The 24,870-nt window shown below is 45.3% G+C and overlaps 2 protein-coding genes across 4 annotated transcripts in view; both read left to right on the top strand.

Moving 5' to 3' along the window:
• The window catches only part of THADA (THADA armadillo repeat containing), a 162,807-nt gene extending 145,604 nt beyond the window's left edge, over positions 1–17,203 (top strand). For all 3 annotated transcript variants that reach the window (XM_080408573.1, XM_080408574.1, XM_080408575.1), the window contains exons 37-38: positions 14,776–14,942; positions 16,115–17,203. In XM_080408573.1, the coding sequence (XP_080264699.1) occupies positions 14,776–14,942; positions 16,115–16,453 (506 nt within the window). In that variant the 3' untranslated portion in view covers positions 16,454–17,203. The remainder of the gene's footprint in view (positions 1–14,775; positions 14,943–16,114) is intronic.
• Positions 17,204–20,781: 3,578 nt separating this feature from the next.
• On the top strand, positions 20,782–23,081 carry ZFP36L2 (ZFP36 ring finger protein like 2). Its single transcript, XM_080408597.1, has 2 exons — positions 20,782–20,983; positions 21,555–23,081. The coding sequence occupies exons 1-2, from the start codon at positions 20,933–20,935 to the stop codon at positions 22,953–22,955; spliced, it is 1,452 nt and encodes a 483-aa protein (XP_080264723.1). The 5' UTR covers positions 20,782–20,932; the 3' UTR covers positions 22,956–23,081.
• Positions 23,082–24,870: the final 1,789 nt, after the last annotated feature.

Here is a 24,870-nt window from a genome sequence, read left to right on the forward strand (position 1 = left end):
GAGCTCTTACAAGGGGAACTCGGAACTGGCTTGGTTGAACAAATTGATTTCTCATGCATGAGAAAGTCAAGTTAAGCATCTGTGGGAAGCCTAGAAATTTAAATTTTAAGAATTAGACTTTTTATAAAGGGCTTTTGATTTGTTAGATTTAGAGCAAGACTGTTGAAATCACCTTGAGGAGCAGAATTATTTATGGCAGTTGCTTACAGTACCAGTGTAATGCCACTTTCGCATGTTTTTAATTTTCTTCCTTCACATGGTCTGTGCTGTGTTAATGATCACCTTGTCATGCTAGCAGTGGAAAATGGTTTTATAAATAATTCCCACTGGTAAGATGAAAGTGTTAACAGAAATACTTCAGTGAAGGTCTTGATTAACTTATACACTTGGCTTGATCACAGTGGAGGGTAGACTTACCATATCTTGTTACCAGGACTAATAAAACCCATTTGGTTTTTTGTGTACTGTGTTAATTATTCTTTTACTTTCCCTCATGTGCAGACACACACAAGCTGATTTCATGTTTCTGTTGAAGACCACTTACACTTTGTAGATTTCTCCTTGCTGTACTTTCAAGTTCATACCCAAACAAACCAACCTTCCCTAATTCCAGAATTTGTATATTGTACTACTAGAACTTCAAGAATGTAGATCATTACATGTAGGTGCTCAACTCAACCTACTTTTGCTATAAACAGCAGTAGATAGATTATTTTTTTTCCTTTCATACTGAAAGGCATTAAGAAGCACAACTAAGAATTAAATTTCCAGAAGATCTTTCCTCATTAATTCAAATTCCCCAAATGTAAATTATTCCAGTAAATCACCATATTGCAATATAGTATACTAGCATCCCGTATCCCATTACCACCACCTCTCAGAAATGTCAGGAAAACAGGCACGTGCCATGTTCGCTGAAGCCTAGTAGCGTTAGGATCTCATAAAATGTGTTAATGAACAAGTCAAGGGTCTTTCAGAAAAGATGTTCCCAACATTGGTTTCTTTCTCCTAAAGCAATGTGTGTTGCGTAGATTAGTTTGATTAGGCAAGGTCATACTGAGATGTGAAATAGCCTCTCAGATTATATGCCAAAGTACAGAGGACTGGATTCTTTGGAGCCAGTGACTTCATGCTCCCCTGACGCAAGGTTGGCACAGTCTTTGGAGGGCAAATACGATGGGCTGTAAGGAGAACCTAGGGTTAAAGGGTTCCTAGGGTGAAATAGTACTTATAGAGGTGAACTGAATTGTTTTCTGTGCAGGTCTGTAGAACACATCAGTGGTTTAATTTCAGATTCATGGAAGTACTAGAGGCAATACAGGCAGCCCTTGCTTGTCAGCTGCCTTCTGCAGTGTGTTTTCGTTTTTGGCATGATCATCTGGGCAGCACTGTGGAAGGCTGTCACAGAGTAAAGGTAAATTCTCCAAATTACGAATCTCACAGTTAGTGGTGAAGGCTCAATTAGTACGGTCCATGGCAAGGTGAAGTAGAATATGGCCTTTTCTGAAGCAAACTCATTTGAAGCATGCAGATGGAAAAATAAGATGTTAAAGACAAAGATATGTTAAAGACGTATGTCTATGATGAAGACGTATGCCAATGCTGACTGTAATTTCAAATGGTATTATTTGAAAGAAAAGAAAAAGGAATGGAAAAAGGTTCCTTGAGCAGTGAAATGAAGGGAGCTTGGTTTGTCGTTTGGTTTTTTTTGTGGATTCGTTTTGCAGGTAAGTGGATCTTCTCATGTCTAATGCCTGAAGTTTCAGCCCTTCACTAGGCAGGACAGCAACAGGGTCTCTTTTCTTTACCCAGCTGGCTAGTTTCGTAGAAACAACACTTCATATTATGGATTCCCTTATCCTTTTTGTCAGACTGGATTGAAATTGTACAGCTGGTTCAGAAGTTGTGGTGGGAAACACGTACACAGAAGCACGCCTGCTGATTTCCTTATTTTGTTAAAAAATGGGGGAAAAAATCCCTTTGATGTTGCTTATTCTTGTAGATTGCCAGTCCAATTGAATAAAATAAATCAGAGCTGTTATTCTTTTCTGTGTACTAAGTGCTCCCTTCATCTCTACCTCCCCTCCCACGTCATCTTCTGTTTCTTGCACATTTTCAACAGACCTTGAATTGACTGGTGTAAACTTACTGCCTTCTGCTTTTCTGTCTCCTTCTTGTCTTTATAATTTGTTTTGTAAATTAGATCAATGGTGTGAACTGTATATCTTTCTAAGGAGGGTTGATGTTCTGTTGTTAGGGTTGCCTCACACTTACCCTTACTAGTTGGTACTGAGATTTTTCCATACCGTGAATATTAGGGTTTTTTTTTACTTTAATTATTTGGCTTTATTAGAGCAGACATGATTCTGCATAAGAAATTAGAGGAAAATGGTATCTTTATTCAAGCTATGAAAAAAATTGAAGGCCTTTTCTTCAAATGCTCTTACACATGTATGCTTTGGAGCAAGAAATTTTTGGTAAAATACGTACAAATTTGGCTGAGAAATAGGACTATAAAATGCTTTACTTGATATGTATTTAGTAGAGCCTAAAAGCTAAAACCTCCACAGATTTTTGTGTTTGCTAAGCAGCTTAAATGTCTCTGCTCCTGAAATGCTTACCTGCGTTCCCAGCAGGGCTCTGAGGATGCTCTGTGCCAGGAACACTGTGCCTCAGAAGGACTCTGCGGCCATGTGTAGCTCTGGGCCAGGCTGTGTTTAGGCACTTGAAATGAAAACTCTTGTGTTTTTCAATACCTGCAGGTGGTCAGCAAAATGGGGAGGAACGAGCCATCACTTCTGGTTAGAGATGGGAGAAAAAAGTAATCAGAAAAATTCAGTTGACTGCTGAAAGAGTCAAGCTGAACCAGTGAGAATGTGGGAAGGGGAGGTGATGCTCAGTCTGTTTAGGGGAGAAGACTTGCTCTTGCCAATGTGAGAGGAGGGCATACAGGAGCAGAAAGACCTTTGGTGAAAGTCACGGCAAGACGGAGAATGAACTGAGTCTGAAAGAAGTAGAACGGACAAAGCAGGTAAACAGGGAACACTTTCCTGCATGTTGGGACACAGTGTGACTGGAGGTAGTTGTGAGGCTGAGTGTCAAACCCATGGCTTAACTCGTCAAGGTAACTAGACCTGTATTGTGATACTGTGGACTCCGGTGGCTGGGGCTAGGTAGAAGACGCTGGAGCAGTGCTATGGGTACACCTCCGATCTCCAGTGTTGCTACTGTTTCCCAGTGCTCCATTAGTTTCAAGCAGCAGATGCCTGAGCGGTCAGCCTTGTGGCTCCACTGTTTCTCTGACTCATGAGCTCCAATAGAATGTCACCTACTTTGGATGAGGTAGAGGTTCTTCTTTTTTGGAACTTGAAAAATTACATATAGACATTGCCATCTTTGCCCTTCACCCTTTCCCCACACTAAGAGTATTTGTAAGATGGCAAGACCAAGTGTCCAAAACGTAGGAAGTGCAACTTTAATTCAGGCTTGTGCTGCGTGTGTTAAGAAGCAAAGATAAACCATGCTATCACTGTTTGGGGTTTTTTACAGTTGTTCTTCAATAGACAGGGCAGATTTGCTCTGATGGTGGAACAGGAACATACAGTATAGGAAACTATCACCTCCAACAGTACTGCTACCTCAGTTACAAAATTGAAAGTGGTGAAGTAAGGCCAAGATCATAAGAAGGGACATGCCAAAGCCATTTAGTGTTGCTCTTGTGATTTGCATTTATCCCTGCCTCTCCCAGAGAGCTGTTTTGTGCAGGTAAGCAAGTCACTCCAACCAGAGTTTGGAAAGGAGGTCACTAGTTTGCTGAGTGCCTAGCTAGATACCTTGGAGGCATGATTTGCAGGAGTTCAGAGCACATACAGCTGAAGCCAGAGGGGAATGCATTTTGAATATTAAAGCATTACAGGGTGCTGACTCCTCAGTGAAACAGCTCATAATGTGTCAGATCAGACATCTAAAATCAGTCAAGATTATTTAATCTTCATGGCTGTCAGCTCTGCCTGCGCTACAGATAGTGCCATTTCTTCTTTCTGTGGACATGGTTATAAATACAAGTGATTTGTAAAGCACTCCATATCATGATGAACAACTGAGAGGCATAGGTTGCTTAGCCATTCTGTCTTCCTTGCCTATTTAGAATATTTTGGAGTATTTGGAATAGGAGAAGTTCAAAGCCACGTATTAGATGCGGAGAGAATAGAAAGAGTGGTTTCTTCCCAGTGACCAGGAAGCTGCTGGTGCTGCATGGTTCATGTCTGCATAAATGTCTGAGACACAAATGTGTTCGTTTTTGTGGTATCTTGTGCAATGAGCACTTGCATTCAGCACATCAGTATATTGGGGAGAGCACTCACAGCGCTATCTTAGTTCCTTCTGAGTTCCTCAAAGGACTGTGAAGGAAATGGAAAAGACAAATGTAAAATCTCTATTGGATGAGTATATCTTATCTGTGTTAGACTTTCTATTGCAAACTCCGATTACTGATTAAATAATATTTATCAGTCAAAGAGTCACATTATATGCAAGACTAAGCAGCTCCTACTCCTCACATAAATTTACTTGGAAGAAGGCCTCAAAGTATGTCACAGCACTCTCAAAACTAGCTGGCTGCAACAAGGCTTTCACCATCCCATACCAGGTTAACTTTAATATGCAGTTCTCACGCCTTGTTCCAGCGCAGCCACCAATCCCCCACAGGGCTGCAACAGTTCATCTACTGTCTGTGCTGGTTCTTCATCCTCTTCAGGCCAGTCCACCCTGCTTCTTGCCTCTGCTGTGTCTCTTCTCCTGGCTTCTCTTCCAGCTAGTCTCTCCTCAAAAGTAATTCTTACGAATCGTATTATGATTTACTGATCCACCTGACCATGCCAAAGTCTCCAAAATGGTGTTGTGCCTGATGAAGATGCAGATGAAGTTGCAGGCAGCCACCCCACAGATGTCTGGGATAGAGACATGCCCTCCGAGTCACTTGGACCCTGCTAGAAGATGCCCTGATGACAGCTAGAAGTTTCCTAGCAAGTCTTGACCCAGCTGTTAACACATTTAGATAACATTAGTTTATGGGAATGCCAAAGCCTTTGGTATTTTAGTAAGAGAAGTAAATGAGCCGGAGGATTTCCAAAGAGGTGTGGACCTGCCCACGTAAAGGGAAATGTCTTGGGTCACTAAAGGTGCAAAATCCAGAAGCCATCTAGGAGGCAAGAACTGTGTGGAAAAAAAAAAACAGGTATGTTCCTTGCTTTAGTATGGAATGTGAATATAATCTTGAGAAGAAACGTTGAGTCCTGATACTGGAAAAGCCTCAGCCACACTAGAGAGATGAGGATCAGCAAGCCTTTATGTTGACCAAAACATAGCAGTAGAGTGAGGAGTATGTATGCTTAATCTCATTTCAGAGCGTTTCTGAAAGGAAGTCCAGAAACTGACTCACTCTCAAGTGAAATAATTTGTGCATCATCTTTCCATTGTGAAGAGCAAATGGTTCTCTCATGGACTGAAAATGCTCTTGAAAAATATTTCTAACATGGATACGTTCCATTCAGGATCAAGACTTGTGGCTGCACTTTATTTATCTGTTAGGCATCTGCAGGAAAACTGCCCCAAAGTGATCTAGGATCACTGAACTGTTGAACAGGAGGTCCCTGGCAGCACCTGCCCGCCTGTAGACCGCAGCTTGAGAGTAGGCTGCTGTTTTTCAATGCAAAGAACAGATCATGCTACATCACATTGAAAGCAACTTAGCAACTTTTAACAGGCATTGGAAGCCTTTTGGATCTTGACAGGGAAATTAAAAAAAAAAAAAAGGGTGAACATCCTCTGGGTCACTTGTTACTGATGGACTTGCAGTGTGGATGTTTTGTTCTGGTAGTTTTTAACATTACAGTGTGTTTGCAAACTTAATGATACTTGTACAGCATTGTGTATCTGTATACATATGTGTCAGCAAAAAGACAAAAATAATGTGAGTCATGCTTTAGACACAAGTTTCATCTCTTAGACAACATCTGAATAAAACGGACAATCTGGACTGTATTGGAAGCTTTAGATGTAAGGGGATTTTTTCATCAAGTATTCATATAGTGAACGGTTTCTGTGGGGTTTTGCTTTGTAAGTATATGCTCTTACATGCTGAAGAAATGGGTTTAGATAATTGACCAGTAAAGAAGCTGAGAATTTATTATGAACCTTTTTGACATAAATTATTATACAACAGATTTATAGCACTTTCCATAAGAACAGTTTTATAGTCGCTTCATTTGATGTCACCCTTTTTTAATAAGTATTATGAAACAAAGATAGAAATCAAATATAAATCATCCTAAAAACAGTCTCTCCCCATACTATGTCATTGTAAGGATCAGAACAAACAGGAAGACTGAGTTGCTGAGGTTCCCAAGTTGCTTTTTCCTATTCTGCTCAAAAATACCTGCATTCAGTAAGTCACACATACACACGAATCAGAGGTTTTGTAGTAAATTAGCAAGTGCCTTCTCTACTCAGATGTGCTCAAAAGCCACAGTCTGCAAGTCTGCAACTCAGCGTTGTTCCACCCTTTAGAGCCGAGCTGCTGGAAGAAGGATGAGACGTACCAATGTAAACCAACATCGAGGAGAAAATGTAGAACAAGATCAAAACATATTGTAACTTAAGTGGCCTTGAATAGTTCAAATTTCTATATGTTTATTAGAAAATTTTCCAATAATCTGAAATTACTCTAAATTCCAGTAATTCAAAAGTGAAGTTTGCTTAGCATTTGTCACCAGCTGTAACAAGCATGCGTCTAGAACAAGAGTTATAGTACCTAAAAAAATTAGTGTTGCATCAGTACTCATGTAGAAACACATAGCATTTTTATGCCTGTATTTGTGTCTTTCAAAAAATTCCATCAACAAACACGTAGTAATTCAGATTAATTGGTTTAATTAAAGAAAAAGGAGAGAGGACTACTGCACTGAAACTTGTAATTGTTTTAGCAAGATTTATTGGTGTGTATGGTACTTGTTACAATCATTGGCTTTTGCAGTGGGAACTTTGTATTGCTTATTCCTTTTTAAAGAATTACATTATATAAGAACGTGTAATCATTGTGACTTCTTAACTTTGTACTACCAAATTTATTTCAACACCTTACAAGTTGTTCTCAGCCCACTTATACATCATTAGATTATCACATGGATAAAGGAACCATTTGCTTTGTAGAATACAATGCCACTAATTAAAGTTGAAAGTGAATGGACTGAATTAGAATCAGCTCATCCATCAAGCACTGGCTACTTATTATTTACTGACAGTGCTTCATTTAGCTGTATTAATTACACAGTGGCACTGCTATGTAAAGGTTATGAGTTGTTATACCCTTGAAAATTAAGAAAGAACACATGAAAATAATGGTATGTGCTCAGCGCTAGAGTCTGAAAGTGGTAAATGGTGTGTTCATGTGAGTATCTACTGAAGTTTTTTTTTCTTATCAGTGTTTTAATTGCGAGTAAACAGGATGGCAGCTTACAGATCTTGATAGGCTCCTTATGCAAGCGGTGGTAGTTGTGGCCATGACTCCATAGCAATGAGGGAAAGCCTGCCTTTATATTATGGCTTTTAAAATAGCTTTTACATATTTAAGTGTTCTGCCCAAATTATATTTGTTTTCAAGTACTGCAGAAGAAGAATTTTATGTACAGTCTTCTCTATTGATTACCCACCTTTTCCTTATTCCTTTATCCCTTAAATAACAAACTTTTACACCACCATTCTCCAGATACTATTCTAAAATTGTAAAATGGTAGAGATTGTCTCCTGTGTTCCTACACAGCTGGAACATACATCTCGTTCACACTCAGTAATCTTCATCACTGCTAAGCAAAAAGTTCTGTAGTTGGAACATGCCAATAACAACTGTCTTCAGTCATATATTTAGTTCTAGCGATACTGATTTTGAAACTGTGAGTATTCTTCCAATAAATATGTAATTTGAGTTAAAAAACATACTTGCATTCTCATTGGTAGTGTTCTAAACAATTAGGTGATTTTTTTTTTACCTTTTTGAAAGGAAAAACATGAGTTCGGTATGTTTATGCAGGGGGTATTGGTTTTTTTGCTGTTTTAAATTAGAACATGGCTTGTGGGGGGGAAGTTCTACAAAAGTGGTAATGCAAGTGGTAAAGTGCAAATGCTCATTTCCTCTGACAGATCTGTGAGCTGTGGCTGTTTTGTAATAAACCCCTCCGTGTACAGGAGTCATGGCTTGCATGGGAAAAACTTAAGTATACATATATCTATTTTAAAAGGGGGAAAAAACAGCTAGTGACTGAGTTGAAAATACCGTTCTGTTCACATTCCCAAAAAGGGCTTGAAAAGATGATGAATATGCGTGTGCTTTTTTGTTCAAGCAGGAGCTTTAATTTTCTGCTCAGTCCTGAGCTGTATGTTTCCGTCATAATCAGGCATGTTATTAACTCAGATCTGTTTATAATCAAAGTCAAAGCTGAGAGCAGCGTCACTGCCACTCTACTTGGAGACTGCAACTATTAAGAAATTAGTTTTGATTGGTTTGTTTTGTAATAGTGTTGTGTTTTGACATCGTGTTGCATGATGTCAGGAAGGGCCTCTTTTTAAAGTCATCCTGAAAAAGCACAGTTATAAAAAAGGCTCAGGCAGAGAAATGGAAAACAGATGACGTAGTTGTACGTCACCTAGGGAATGATATCTCTCAGGAGGATAGAAATGATCTAATCGCCTTTGATTTTATGAAACACTATAAAAAGGCATCTGCTTATATATTAGGTTTTACATAAATGGTCATTTTAAAAAGTGGAAAGTTTGATGTTTGTAACCAAAATTGACACAGTGCGATGAACAGGCACCCTTTCAAGAGCCATCTGCCAAGTATCTGGATGCAAGTTACCATTTCTGCATTTTCTTTTTTTATTTTCTTTTTTTTTTTTTTCTTGTTTTACTTCTCTGTTGTCCTCTTTTAATCTTAGTGCCCAGGACAATAGCAGTGTAACATCATTTGTGGAGACTGAGTGGGTATGAACACCCCTTTATCCTCTATCTACTGCTACTGCTTTTCGACTGTCTCGTTATTCCTCTGGTGGCAAGACACCTGTGTGTCACCTTGCTGCAGAGTTGCACAATTCCTGTCTAGCTCAAAGTGGAACCTATAAGAAGGTTATTTCAACATGAGAAATTCAGTTTCTAACCTCACTTTGTTGACAGCTTATGTAACTCTAAGGCTGGGCCAGTGGGATTTTTTCTTTTTTAAATTTGAAGGTGCTTTAAGCTTTGTGAAGCCTGTGCGTACAGAAACACAGTATTTCAAGTAACAAATATATCTGCAGCAATGCTGCACTCTGTTCTCCTATATTTCATATGTAGAGAATAGGAACAAACTTGATTATTATTCAAGATCAAAAAGAAAACCTTCAGTGCAACAAAAAGTGCTTAGTGATTCAATAGGTGAAGATTTCCACTTGCAAATCTAATATTACAGGTATTAGTGACTGTGATGCTGGATCTGCCATCATTTGGATGGGAATCTGATCTCTTGGTTGATATTCATCATCTTGTTAAGGTGATGTATCAGAAAACCTGTGATAAATCTCCGGTTTTGTCAAGCAATCATTCAGTGAGCTTTGTTGATTTAAATGTCTGCTCTTGTCTGTAAAGCAAGAATACTACCTTGTTTTGCCAGGGTGTTACGAGGTACTTTATTGGTAGTGATGTAATCATGTTTATGGCTAGGTAGGCAGCACTTTGTGTAAAAAATTAGAAAATATTTTACTGATTTAGAGTATACCTGCTCTACCTAAAATACTTTCTGTAATTTCACTTGAAGAACTTACCCTATATGTTTTCCTTGAAAACATCCTCGGTGTTGGTACACTGTTCTTTGTGAGACTTCTCTCAGGGTTACACTAAGCTTCCTTGCAGTTTTACTTCTCTTTACGGTTGTTCCGAACACAGTGTACATTTACAAAAATTGCATTGCTCTTTGATTTCAAATTCACTTCAGTTAACAATTTCCAGTATAAAACCAATTAGGAAATGCTTTGTTAGGCAAGGAATATGTGCTGCTTTTCTGTTTTGCCTATGGTTGTCCTTAAAATCTGTGTATATATGCTCTTAATATGTCCTTTCAGTTCCCCATAATACCACCGAGGCTTTAAAAGAGAACAATTGTACAGTTGGAGGACACGTAATAGGCTACTAGAAGAAATATTTACATCTGGCATGATCAAAGCTTTTGGAGTATATGAATGTGTATGTGGGAGGTCTGATTTTTATGTGGGTGGATTCACAAAGACGAAAACACTGCAGTACTTAACTCCTTTCCCTTTATGAAAATTCAGTTCCTCAAAATGAAAAAAGCATGTAGTACCTGATTCTTATCTTTTGTTTTTCATTTCAAGGAGTAATATTAATTTTTCTGCTTGTAACTACTTGTTTTAAGGCATAGAGAATTTTTTGTATTTCAGCCCCTGTAGTGGCTTATTTAGTAAGATGCTTGTCTTGCTTGTGATGTTTTTGCATGTTAGAACATACACATGGTTTAGAATTCTAAAAACTGGTAATTTTAACACAGTTTCTATAGTCTGTACAACAACAGTTCTACAGCGGTAGGAGCATTACCCTATTTTCAGTGTTGGGTTACAGCTGCGGCTCCAGGTTTGATTTCTGCCGGTTTAGTTCCTGTGGCAGTACTCAGCTGTGAGCGGCTTCTAGAAATCTGTCATTTGAAATTTTTTATTGTTACTTTAAATGTTTACATTATGAAAGGCTATTAATAACTCAGCCATTTGAATTATCTTTGCTAGTATTTTATTTACATGGCTGTGATGGGGAAGTTTTGGATTGTAGCTGACCTGAGCTAACAGCCTGCTGAACCAGGAGGTCTTGCTCTCCCTTTGGCCTCTTCCCTTCCCTCCACTGCCCTGTGATCTTCCCTTCCCTGGCTCCCAGCTGCACCAATTCTGACTGCAGGGTAACCAGCTCTGCTCGCCAGCTGAGCAGAAGAACCCACATGCCAAGTTGCGTGCCAAATGCATATTCTGCTGTTTTGAGCTTTAATTTACCAGGTGATCAGCAGAGTACCTGAGCTGGCTAGAGGTAAGCATCAGGAGCCCATGGCCTGAGGGGGCTGCAGGGAGAGGAGAGCCACCTGCCTTTTTTGCCCCTGGTGAACTTCCAGCTTGCTCAGACTACTTTCTGAAGTCATAGCGTGAGTCATGAACACAGCATCGTGTGTAATATGTGGCGTCTTGAAAATAGCCTTGTTTTGCAGGCAAATGGTGATGTGAGGAGCAGTTCACATGTCAGTGAAGACACGTACTTTTATTTTTAGAAGGCATACACCTTTTGTGGGTATCTTAAAGGATTCTGAACATGCTTACAGCATGCATTGCTGTTACTTTTAGAGCTGGGGGTTATCAAAGCAATAGAACGTTTTTCCCTCTGAAAGTGTTTTTGACCTACTAAATCATGGGTATGCCTGTAACTTTGCTTGCTGCTACTTACCTGCATTACTTCAGCACTCCAAGCTTAGGGAGTTGCTATACCATACCTTTTTTTGATACTTGGTCCATCTCTTTGTTGTCCTTGTGGCAGTGGTAGCCCACAAATCTGACCTTGAACTATTCTAGCATCAAATTTGTGTGAACTGGTATCAAAGACGTTAACGTCAGTGCACTCTGTGTGTAACAGGAGCTGAGGAAACATTTCTGAAACAATGGAGCCATTCCTAATGCTCTGCAGTAGAGGGGTGGGACAGGATGGGACGGGGTGAGATGGGCAGGTGGAAGCGAAAATCCTTCATCTGCTAGAGTCTGACCTGTTGTTGAATCTGTGTCAACACCTGAAATACCAGGAGGCTGCTGCACTAGCTTCCCTAGCGCAAAACCCAAGGCAGGCAGGCTTCTACCCAAATTTTTGAAGCCTGAGTTTCAGCATTATCAAAGTGATGTTGCTTTGTTTTTCTCTGGTCACGACGTCAGAACTGATGCATGAGTTTGGTTGATCAGTTAAATGGTGTCTGCGGTTCACAGAAGGGTGCTCAGCATCTTTTGGGTCGGTGCTGTGTCCAGGGTCTTCATGTTTTTCCTGTGTGTGAGACCTCCTTTATATGTTTTTCTTGTAATGTTTTTCTCTTCTCTTCAGAAAAAAAAAAAAAAAAAAACACCCACACCAAAACCAAAAACAACTTACCATTTCCTTTGTTGTGACACAAGGATTCCCTGCAAGATTGCTGTTCTGTGTGAGCACAAAACTGCCTTTTCTTCTGTGTTACACTGTTGGAAAAACTGCTAGTAAGCAAGTTCAGTGTAAGCAGTACCTCAGCATTACTTGTTTTGCTACCCCTTGATAGTTTTCAGCATGTTCACATAACAACAGAATTAGAGGCCCCAATAAATGTTTTGGTGCTTTTCTCAGTAGTACAGTGTTTTCATTCACAAAGAGAGCATCACCATATTTGTACTTAAGGAATCTAAATCTTAGGAGGGAAAAAAGGCCCCAGAAAATGGCAGGTATTTTAAGTATCTGCAGTTGTATCTATAATCAGTCCTCCAAAGCAACAGCTAACTTCAGGAAGGCAGCAGTGGGAAATAACATGTGGGTTTAGCTCGCAGCATCACTTAATTTGCTAAATATTCAAATACAAATGAAGTGACACAAGCAAGAGACATTATATAAATACTGACAATTAAAATGTTGCGGTTTTTAAGTGTTTGTAATTGGAATGTTTGTTTCAGGCTCAGAACCCCACACTCCATTTTCATGTCTTATTTTTCCAGCTCTAAGGATTGCCAGTATTTCTGAGGTCCCCATGGCACTGGAATGAAATGTGTTTTCTGCCTGAGCCTAAGCAAATCAAAACAGAGGTCAACCATTGTACCTATTCTTCAGGGTATCAGACTGGTACCAAGTAGGGCACAGCAACAGAGAAAGCATGTTGCAAAAATAGTAATAATAATAATGAAGTCTTGGAAAGAAATGTCAGCAAAAACAGTATCTAAACCCCTCAATACCTAAAATACATGGTGTCGGGATGTGGCACTGCACTCCTGCAAGCTCTCCCTCATGGGCAAAGCTGAGGAATGTCCTGGTACAGCGGGAAGTCCTGACACCAAGAAGACAGATTTGAACATTTGATTTTACCGTCTAGCAGAGACAAACTGCCTACGTAACATTATTAGTGTCCCCAAGAGATTGACTGCCTGCCTTCCTGTTGCTTGTTCAAGGAGATTTCCATTTACCCTCATCTAACTCCAAGATAAAGAAGGGACCATCTGTTCTTTCTCCTTCACTCCCTTCCTTATTATGGTCCTTTGTTCTCATGGTCTCAAATACTAATTCATCCTCCCCAATGTCCTCGGTACATTGCCTGGTCTGTCAAATACCACGTACCCATCTTCTCATCGGTCTGTTTTGCCCTGAAGTTGTTTCCCGCGCTTCCCTGTTCGTAGGCACGCATATTTGCCTAGTCCCGGCGTGTCAGCGTGCGTTACGCTGCTGTGCCAGCGAACTCTAGGAAAACCTGCAGCTGGCACGTGCTGCAGCTCTGTGAGTGTGAGTTGTGAAGGACAGGTCTTGGCTGCACTGCTGTGCCCCTTTCATGTCAGTTGTTTCCTTCATGAGAAATGCTTAGATACACTCAAACACAAAAAGTAAGGTCTGGCTTCCAGGTGTGTCTGGATTTTCACCAAGTAATTGTGACTCTGTGCTGTTGTCTGCTCGCAGAAGCCTTTTAGAATGACGTGTCTTTATGATATCACTACTTAGAAGACAGGCTGTTAATTTGCTGGTGACTATGAACAAGGATGAATTCTGCCAAAATCCATTTTAAAGTAATAGGGATTTTACAGGGGCTTGTTTATTAGATCTCCTCCTCCGGTCTTCTTCCCATATCCCCTTAAAAAAAAAAAAAAAAAAAAAAGCCTTAATGCTACCAGCGGTGAGACTCGTGCCTGTGAATGCAGTTGTTGGAGTTCTCATGCAAATGGGGCTTCTGGCATTTTCTGTACTCCATTACTGAGGGCAGCCCTAGGAACCACACAGTTAAAACAGCATCTGCCCGAATGACAGCGCTGGGGAGGTGTAGGGAAGTGTGAATATGGTGTGGGCGATGGCTTTTGTGTACGGCTCTGGCATGATAGCAAAACCTGTATAAATACAGCTCTGTGATGGTACTGTAAACGGTGTCTGCCTTTCCCTTCAACATCTTCTCTGAGCCTGTCTTGCATGCTTGATCTCTTATATGTGTGTGTGTATATGTGTATGTATATAGATATTTCTTACTATATATAACGAGATTACACACCAAATAATGACTCATTTTACATCCCAGCCCTTTAAAAACATATAGTGTGCTGTAGGTTTTGAATTCCAGCAAAAAATTAAATCAGATCTAAGGCGTAACTGCAGTTTTGCAGAAATAGTGACCATGTCATAGTGTCAGGACTGTCTCTGGAGACATTTCTGACAGACATCTTTGTATATCTAAACCCAAATTCATGTCGTTACGTGGGCAGGAAAAAAATATTAAGCGTCAGCATTTTCAGTTGCTTCATGTATTATTTTGGAATTGAGAAAAGCTCCCAAGTGGCACAGAAGTAATTATTCATCTAACTACTTATTTTCAGTATAATTCATCATTCTAAATGTGTTTGTGTAAATTCAGCATCTGTTTTCAAGAAATGATTTTTGTGCTGATTGTATTTGAAAATGTTTGCGGTCCTGCTATACGTTGTCCGACATACTTTCTCTCAACAGAGTTTGCACTCAGGATAGTGAATGCTCCGATGTCCTTGGATTTAGCGTTTGGCATGCTGTGTGAGCTGCTCCGGCGGTGGGGAGCCGTCCGTGCCGGTGTACCGATCCTGCTGGAGTGGCTGCTGGGAGATGGTGATCTGAAAAGAGACTCAGAGGCTTCAGCCCCGGTAATTTTAACAACCAGTTGCTATCTCATGTTGGGATCACTAAGTTTCTGCAGTCTTGTGGTAGGAATAGAATGGGAAATGTCATCTGAAGAAGCCTGATACTCACTATTCCAGTATTAATTGATGTACAACTTTAAAAAAAAAAAAAAAAATCACACGGACAGTAGAATAAAAATAAGAGTTTGGTGTCTGCTTCCTGGCAATATCAGCATAAAATTAGAGACACCAATAAGCAAACACTGAAATAAATCAAGAGTTACTTAACAAGTCATTGCTGCCTGAAACATTTTTGAGGCCGTAACTAATTGCATTCAGTATCATTGCGGATGATGGCTTGCCTTGAATTTAAACTGATGCCATGGGTGCCAGGCACATCTGGCATTAAAGAACAGTGCTCTGCTGGCTTTACCAGAGATGTCATTTAGATATTTGGTAAATTTGTGCTATCTTCCATATGACTGGTTCTGCACAGCACATGGTCACATCAGTCATTGTCTTCAGAAGGATTACTGATGTAAAGAAAAACTTTGCCACACTGGTTCTGCAAAACCTAATGCTGTATAATACACTGTGCTCTCTTTGTCTTGAAAAGACTGTAAAAATCAAAATAATGCTGGATGGTAAAACCGGAAGGAGCAGGAGTGGCTACATTTTTGAGAAGTTTGTTGACAATATGACCCATGAAATATATTATGAATCTTTTCTTAAGCCTGTGGTTTAGGTATGCCTTTCTGATGTTTCACTGACTGATAGAGTTTTCCTTTTTTATTTAATCCAGTCAAAAAGCTCCATGGTATATAGCAAATTAACATACTGGTTACAGAGAGGTCTCTGTGAAATACAACACAGTTTCACAGGGGAAGGCAAGCACATGTTAAGGATTAGGACTACTATTTACTTCCACTGTTTCCCAAGACTTATACCATAACTGCCTGATTTTTAAAGGTAAAATATCTTTGGCAAAGTAGGAACCTTTTTTACTGCATTTTCTCAAACATTTCAAAAATGATGCATATGAATTTCTACCTTTTTTTTTTTAACATAAAGAAACTTTTGTAATGGCCTCTGTTGTCATTATTTCTCTGTATCTTCTTTCATATCTTTTATAATTTTCTCATTGTTAACAAGACTTCAAGTAATTTTCTAATCATTGCTGGTTTTGTTTTTTTAAGGAAGAAGATGATAACCTGTTTGATAAAGGGGAAGTGAATTTTTGGGCAGAGAAGTTGACTCATGTCAGACAGCTTAGTAAGCACCTTTTACAGCTTATATCAATGACTCATCTAACTTTACCAAATCATGGAGAACTGAGTCGCCTGTCAAGAATAGCACTGGACCAAGCCCAGCTCATTGGACACCTTCTTAGAGCACTACCTCTGACTCCAGAATTTTCCAAAACTGCAGAATTCACAAGATTGGCTATTCAAAATGAGAGAATATCGGTCTGCCTTAAAATACTAAACCTGCTGAGGTCTGATGATACTTGCAAAAATGAAAATCTGGAAAAGTAAATTGCTAAACGTTCATCCTCAGGGAGCTGCACACATGTTACTGGTTGGGCAGGGGGACTTAATTCCAACAATGTTCAAGGAATAAGGGATTGCTGTGATGACACCGGTAAACCTGCAACAAACTAGTCAGTATTCAGGCCAAACACATATTTTTTATATATGAGTCAATTGGTTGGTTTTGGGGTGTTTTTTGGTTTTGGGGCGGAGGGATGTTGTTTGGTTGGTTTTTTTTTGTCAGGTGTGCTGTAGGAGCCTGTTCCTTTTAAATGCATTTGCTAATTTCATTCACTTAAGCATGGTTTATTATAGCTACTGTAGGAAGTAAAGCAGCTAAACCTACTATTTTCCATTCATCCAGGTGCAGGCCACCTGTAGTTGTGTGACGTTTCATCCCACATTTTTATCTCCTGTATTTTTATACCAAGAAAAAGTTGATTTTTCTTTTTGTCTCCTTTCAAGATGTAGAATGGTAATTATTAAATTAATATGGTATTTATTTTATTTTTAAGTGTTTCAAAAAGAAAAGAAACAAACCTTAGCTTTTTTTGTCAATGACAACTTTTAGACTACATTTTCAATTTTAATGCATTTTCCTCTGGAGAAAGGCAACGATTCTCACTTTGGTAGTAACCTTGTTTTGTGCATGGAAACAACATTAGTTAGACTTCTGCACACCTCTCATTTTCCTGTAAATCAAATTAACTACTTTTGTAAAATTGCTGTGAAATAAAGTCTGCTGTATTCAAAACAGAGCAGCTGTTCCATTGCGAACAAAACAGGTTTTGGTTTTACTTCCAAACACCTTATTCTGCAGGCAGTCTTGGAAAGTAAGGCCCTGCTTGGCTCGGTGGAGCGAGCCCCCCCAGGAGCGTACCGGTGGGGATGCTGTGAGAGGTGTGGGGGTGCCGCTGCCCGCAACGCAGCAGTGTCTGTTGTGCGTTGCAGATGTCTTTTTCTGGCAATTGAAATTGTATTTCCATATGAAAATGAAACCTGGAAAAGAAACACTTATTTTAGAAGGATGTTAGGTTCCTTTAGCCGGGGTGACGTTACATTTGGCAGCCACATGGCTGGGCGCAGCCAGAATGGCGACGGACGTCGGTGTATGTTGTTGGTTTAGTCCCCTTGGGAGAAAAACGTGCCCCGTAGACCACTGTTTGCGTTCAGGCCCTTCACGTAGCTGGGTATCAGTACAGTTTAGCAGTAAATCTTGAGGAGGATGATGATGGTGATGGTGATGCAGGCCGTTGGCAGTGCCTCCCGCGGCCGGTACCGCGGCGTGTTGCGGGGCGCGGCCAGCAGGTGGCGCTGCAGCACCGCCGTACGCGCAGGGGCCGGGGGGCGCTGCCGTGCCCGAGCGCCCAGCGCTTCCCGGGTTAAACGGAATCCGGATACGCTTCTGCATCAGGTTTAGGGGACATCTGAAAACTGAGCAAGGCGAGGTCGCTGCTTTGGAAAAAAAAAAAATAGGAACAACAGTTTAAATACTTTCTGTACGTTTCCAGGATTCGGGGATGCTGACATAAAAGTAATTTACAGTGAAATTTGAGGCTTCGGTAGGCAAAACCGAAATGTGGGAATAATCTGAGATGAAAAGATGTTCCACTGAACGCACACTACCCAAGTTAAGGAGCTACGCTGTGAGTTGTGCTAAAAAAAAAAAAAATAAATAAATATTTGCATCTGTTCTGAACTCCTGGGGAAAGAACAGCCCAGATTATGTCTGGAAGCCACTCTTAAAAATAGACAAGACCTGTACAATTAATTAACAGCTGCTGGTTTTGCCACACCTCTCCAACGTTTTTGAACCAGTGTAGCAACAGCTTTTACAGCAGAAAACAAACAGAACTTTGTATAGTATCAAAATTACAGTGCAGTTGTGTGACCTTGCTCACGTCAGTGGTTAGCATAAAGCTATCTAGTTACATTGGCTTTTTTTTTTTTAATTGGATAAAATTTAAGATGGATAGGCATATATGGATTTTATCAACAACTGGATGAATGCAGACAGCATAGTAGCAGATCCACAGTGACCACCATAAAACTTAAGTAACTTTGCGGAACCTTGAGGACTTGGTTAATCGGTAAACCAGGTAACTAGAAAACTCGGTCTTCCTTATCATGGTTTTAAAATGCAACTGAAACTGCTGTCCTCCCACCCGAGTTTATAGAGAGCAAATAAAAAAAATGGTATCAGCAGCCCTACGTTTCACCACACACTGCTGGTGACTTGAGTTACTCTGTAACTACTTAATCAAGAACCTTTAAACCATAAGCAGCAGTTGCAGGAGAGGGTTAGCAAAATCTTCCACCGCAGTAGTTATCTGCTATGCGTTTGATCAAACTGATCAACGCGTTCCCCCACATGGCGGTGGTACATTGCTCCTTGCACCGTCACCATCATAAAGTGCTCGCCAGCGGGCAGGACCCGCTCTGAAGGTGATGTTTTCATCACAGAGACGGTTGGGAGGAGGAGGTTTGAGCTCGGGTCGGGAATCCGAGTGGGCCGGGGGTTCAGCGGGCCGCGGAGGAGGCACTGGGGAAGGTTCGGGGCAGCGGGCACCGGTGCGCGCTGTGCTGCGCGGCCGCGTTAGTCCCGCTGCCGGGGGGCAGCGCCTCGCTGCTCGAACGGGAGCTGCAGCCCTCCCGCTGCAGGGGAAGGCAGGAGGAACCTGAATTTCGGTTTGGGATCCCCCAGGAGAGCAGGGCCGGCGGGTGCGCACTAGGGGGTGGCACATCCCCGCGCAGCCGCGCCGGGGCGCAGGGACGGGCGGGAAGCGGCGCCGCCGGGGGGGCGCTTGCGGCTGGGAAGCGCCGGCAGAGGGGGGAACCGAGGTTTGGGCTTTTGTCCCCCAGCTCTCGCCTTCCCCGGGTGTTTTTTCGGTTTCTGTTACTAAGCTCAGCCCTGGCGTCGCAGGCTGGGCTCGTTCCCCCGCGGGTGCCGGGGGTGCGCCCGGCCGGTCCCTGCTGCGCCCCCCCAGCCTCGGGGGGGGGCGGGGGGAGGAGAGAACCAAATGGACCCGTGAGCCGCAAGGCGGCGGGGGGCGACTGTGAAAACCCGACGTGAGGCGCTCTAGTAATCGTATCTCCCCCCCTCCCCCAAGTTGCTTTCCTTTGCAAATGTGTTTTCAAAGTGCAGGGTTCCTGCTGACGTGGTCAGATTTGCACCCTTGGATTCCCAGGGCCTGACCGCCCGGCTCGGAAGCCGAAGAGGATCAAACGCCTCTGCTGGCTTTAGCAGCAATCAAACTTCACACGTCCGTCCGTCCGTCCGTCTTCCCCTTCCCATTTGTCCCGCGGCCCAGCGAAGGCGGAGGGGACGGGGCCGCGGGGCCGCTGCCTCTGCCGCCTTTCCCACGACGTGTTTGCGCAGCCTTATCGGCGCGGCGCGGGCGGGGGTGTTTTGCACGACGGCTCCCGGCCCACCTTGGGCGGCTGCCCGCTCCACGCCGCCGGGGGACCGTGCCGCCGGCGGGGGGCAGCCCGGCGGGAGGGCCCCAGGGCGGCGGGAAGGGGAAGGGGGGGAGGGGCGCGGCGGGGCTCGGCGAGGGGCTGGTGCGACCTTGGCGGGTGCCGGGCCGCGGCGGGGGCGGGGTGTGCGGGGGGCGGGCGTGGGACGAGGTGCGGGGCCGGGGGTGCGTCGTGGCGGGGCGGGCCGCGTGTCAGCCCGGCCGGTGCAGCGGCGGCGCCCCCCGGCTCCCCGCCCGCCGCTCCCGAACACGGACCAGCAGGAAACCCGAGCCCCCCCCCTCCCCCCCCCGAGCAGGGGAGCAGCGCAGCCCGCGCTCAGCCGCCGTCCCGCCGGTCGCACCGGGGCAGCGCGGGCCCGACCTTTGTTCCAAACCAATTGCGTGGCAAAAGTTTCTTTTCGGTGGCGGGAGGAAACGGCGTCCCCGGCGCTGCCGCCTCTCCCACAGCACCCGCCGCCCGCCCGCCGAGGCACCGCGGGCACTGCCCGGGCCGGGGCCGGGGCCGCAGCAGCAGCGGCGGGGCCCGGGGAGGGTCGCGGAGGCACTTCGCAGGGCCCCGCGCTGTTCCCGCCGCCGGCCCCGCGGCCCCCGCCCCGCTCCGTCCCGCCCGCGCCGCGGGTGCACCGGGGGCTGATGGCGGTCGGCACGGCGGGGCCCCGCTCCCCCGCCCGCCCCGAGCGCCGCCGCCTCCCGGCCCCAGCGGAGGGCGGGGCGGCCCGGCCGGTGGGGGCGGGGCGGGCCGAGCGGGGCACCGCCCCCGGGCCGCGGTCGGCGGCGTTTATATGGGGGCGGCGCGGGGCGCCGCGGAGTTCCCGCAGTTCGCCCGCTGCTGTGCAGCCGCCGTCGCCGCCTCGGCCCGGCACCCGCCGTCCCGCCGGGAAGGAGACGGGACCATTTCGGATCTCAAGCAAACGGCCCCCTCCTATCTAGTCGTGGCTTTTCCAAACCCTCCGAGGAGAGCGGGATCTTTCGGTCCTTCCTGTATTTCCGACCATTACAGGATCTAGAAATGTCGACGACGCTTTTATCTGCCTTCTACGACATTGACTTCTTGTGCAAGGTAGGGAGGAGCGCGCTGCGCTGCCAGCGCCGGGCTGGGGCCGCGCTCTGCACGACGGCGCTGCGGGGCCGCTCGGGCCGGAGCACGGACCCGGCGGGGCGGGAGGCCGGTGCCCGCCGGGCTGCGCCGTGCGGAGCGGTGCGGCGGCTGCGCGGGCGGGGGCCGCCTGACGGCCGGCTGTGCTCGAGCAGCGCGGAGCGGCTGCGGGGCGGCTGGCGCAGGGCTGCGGGAGAGGCGCGTCGCAGGCTGGCTGCGGGGTTCACCCGCTGAAGCCGCCCCGCAGCCGCTCGCCCGCAAGTGTTGCGCTGCTGCCGCGAGGAAGTTTTCAAAAGTTGCGCACGCAGCAAAGCCTGCGCGGGGTTCGCCCCCGCCCGCCCGCGCCCGCAGCAGACACGCAGTCGGGAGCAGCTGGGCGGCGGGACCCCCGCCCCGACCCCCGCGGTGCCGCGGAGGGGGCGCCGGGCGCCCGGGGAGCCGTGGCGGTGGGCTGGCGGTCACCCTGCAACACCCTCTCTCTCTCCCCGTGTCTCCCCCGCCCCCTTCCCTCCCCTCCCCCCCCCCGCCCCGGCAGACGGAGAAGTCCCTGACCAACCTCAGCAGCATGCTGGACAAGAAGGCCGTGGGGACCCCGGTGACCCCCCCCAGCTCCAGCTTCGCACCGGGCTTCCTGCGGCGGCACTCGACCAGCAACCTGCCGGCGCTGGCCGGCGGCTCCAAGTTCCCCAGTCCCACCGGCTCCAGCTCTTCCTCCACCTCCTCCTCGTCGTCCTCCTCCTCCTCGTTCGGCAGCCTGAAGGAGACGAGCTCCGGCGGAGGCGGCGGCAGCAGCAGCCCCACGGCCTTGCTCAACAAGGAGAACAAGTTCCGGGACCGCTCCTTCAGCGAGAACGGCGAGCGCAGCCAGCACCTCATGCAGCAGCTGCAGCAGCAGCAGCAGGCGGCGGCCGGCAAGGGGGGCGGCTCCGGCGGCGGCGGCGGGGCCCCCATCAACTCGACGCGCTACAAGACGGAGCTGTGCCGCCCCTTCGAGGAGAGCGGCGCCTGCAAGTACGGCGAGAAGTGCCAGTTCGCCCACGGCTTCCACGAGCTGCGCAGCCTCACCCGCCACCCCAAGTACAAGACCGAGCTCTGCCGCACCTTCCACACCATCGGCTTCTGCCCCTACGGGCCGCGCTGCCACTTCATCCACAACGCCGACGAGCGCCGCCCGGCGCCCGGCGGGGGCACGGCCGCCCCCCCCGCCGCCGCCGCCGCGGGGCCGCACCACCACCCGCACCACCCGCCCCCGCACCCCGCCGGCAGCACCGGCGACCTCCGCGCCTTCGCCCCCCGCGACCACCCGCTGGGCGGCGGCGGCTTCGGGCACCCGCGCGGCGGCGGCGGGGAGCGGCCCAAGCTGCACCACAGCCTGAGCTTCTCCGGCTTCTCCGCCCACCACCACCACCACCACCCGCACCCCCACGGCGCCGCCCCGCCACCGCCCGGCGGCCGCCTGGACGCCGCCCTGCTGGAGAGCCCCGGCGGGTCGCGCACGCCGCCGCCGCCCGCCTCCGCCTCGTACTGCGAGGAGCTGCTCTCGCCGCCCTGCGCCAACAACGCCTTCGCCTTCTCGGGGCAGGAGCTGGGCAGCCTCATCGCCCCGCTCGCCCTGCACACCCAGAACTTCGCCGCGGCCGCCGCCGCAGCCGCCGCCGCCGCCGCCTACTACCGCTGCCAGCAGCAGCCGCCGCCGCCCGGAGGGGGCTGCCCGCCGCCCCCCGCCTCGCCGCCCTTCAGCTTCCAGCCCCTCCGCCGCCTCTCCGAGTCGCCCGTCTTCGACGCGCCGCCCAGCCCCCCGGACTCCCTCTCCGACCGGGAGAGCTACCTGAGCGGCTCGCTCAGCTCCGGCTCCCTCAGCGGCTCCGAGTCGCCCAGCCTGGACTCGGGCCGCCGCCTGCCCATCTTCAGCCGCCTCTCCATCTCCGACGACTAGGGGGGGGGCGGGCTGCCGCGCCCGGCCCCGCGGCTGCCCACCAAGTAAGTTACCGAGCGAAGAAAGTGAATCCTTTTCTTTTTTTTTTTTTTTTATATATACTTATCTATCTATATACACACCGAGAGCTGAACAAAACAAAAAAAAAAGCATTTTGCAAAAGGGCAAATGACATGAACAAACCTATTTTTATAGAGAGACCTTGGAAGAAGGGGATTTTCGTTTTGGGGTTTTTTTTTGTTGTTGTTCTTTGGAGACAAGTTATGATATGCACCAGCAGCAGCCATTCCATCTGTGTTCAGAAAAAAAAAAAAGCATTAGCAAAGGCACCACCAGAAAGCAACAAACAATCCGGGGAGCGCGCATCCTGCCTGTCCAGCTCCTCCAAACCTTCAGACACACACAAAAAAGTTACAAACTACTTTGTCTCTCAATCCAGTTCAAATAAAAACACAGAACGTACTAAACCTATAAGCTTTTTTTTAAAAAAAAGAAAAATCCAACATCCTGCCAAGAATATGCCTTGATAACAACTTTTTTTATATATCTATATATTATTATTATAACAAATGCTAAAACCTTCATTCCAAAGTTTTAATATTGGTTCCATTGCCACCACTTAGTGGATGTTTGGCTTAGAACAATTTTTTTGGTTGTTGTTGCTTTATTTGGAAGCACTCAACTGAGTTTAGTTTGTAATTGTTGGAGAATAACTGCTGATTTTTTTTTTTAATTTTTTTTAGCTGTTTGAGTTGATTGCGTGAATGAGTCACTGCACACAACTCAATATGAAACTATTTAACTTATTTATTATCTTGTGAAAAGTATACATTGGTAATTTGTTCATACTGTATTTATCGGGTATGATGAAAAGCAATAGATATATATTCTTTTATTATGTTTAAATTATGATTGCCATTATTAATCGGCGAAATGTGGAGTGTGTTCTTTTCACAGTAATATATGCCTTTTTGTAACTTCACTTGGTTATTTTATTGTAAATGAGTAAAATTCTTAATTTAAGAGATTGTATGTAATATTTATTTCATTAATTTCTTTCCTTGTTTACGTAAATCTGAAAGATTGCATGGTTTCTTTATAGAAATCGGTCTCGATGCTGTGGAAGTAGTTTGAGGAATTTCTATGGGTTGTTGTTTTTTTTTTTTTTTTTTTTTTTTTTTTTTTTAGAATGTAAATGGTTGTAGCCCGTCCGAGTTGAAAAACAAATGAGAGAAAAACAAAAAAACCCCAAAAAAACCAAAAAAAAAAAAACCCAACACAAAAAAAAAGACTGACTTAGCAATCAGACTTCACAGTGGCAAATCTAATTCAGACTTGTTTAAAGTAACCAAAAAGTATTTTTTGTTGCCTAACTCCACCAATCACACTGTGATATAGTCTCAAAGTATGTAGCAATAATTGGGGGTCCCAGTATTATGTCTCACAGTGCCTTCTTGAGGGTCCATGCTTGCCTTAAATATCTCTCAAACCAAATAAGTATTTTTCTTAATGCTTGAGATAATTTGAATGTAGGGATGGGTTTTAACTACAGCAAAATTTTTTGCCACTCTTTTATAAGAATGGAGGCCGTGTTTGGATCTGAAAACTTTATACAGTACATGAACATATCTTGTTTAATTGAATTCCAAAACTTGTACTTTTTTTCCTTATGTAGAAAGTCGGGAGTTTTCCAAAACTTTCCTGGACGGTGGATGAATGAGCAGTAGCTTAGTTTTGTTTGTACATAGGTACAGATTGAGCACTATGTACTCTTTTGGACTACTTTAACAGAAGTATGTTTTGAATGTAACTAAAGGATAAGTCAACTTGAGTTGTAATATATTTTTCGGGAGTCAGTTCACTACAAATTGTGTGAGACTGTAAACTTTGTACTGTAAATGTTTTGTAGTTCTCC

This window comes from Falco punctatus, assembly GCF_963210335.1.
Source record: "Falco punctatus genome assembly, chromosome: 12".
Taxonomy (NCBI): Eukaryota; Metazoa; Chordata; class Aves; order Falconiformes; family Falconidae; genus Falco; species Falco punctatus.

Excerpts from the sequence above, each read along its gene's own strand:
- ZFP36L2 (XM_080408597.1), top strand. The coding sequence starts at position 20,933 with ATGTCGACGACGCTTTTATCTGCCTTCTACGACATTGACTTCTTGTGC. Across the intron at positions 20,984-21,554 it reads ACATTGACTTCTTGTGCAAG|ACGGAGAAGTCCCTGACCAA; the intron begins GTAGGGAGGAGC and ends CCGCCCCGGCAG.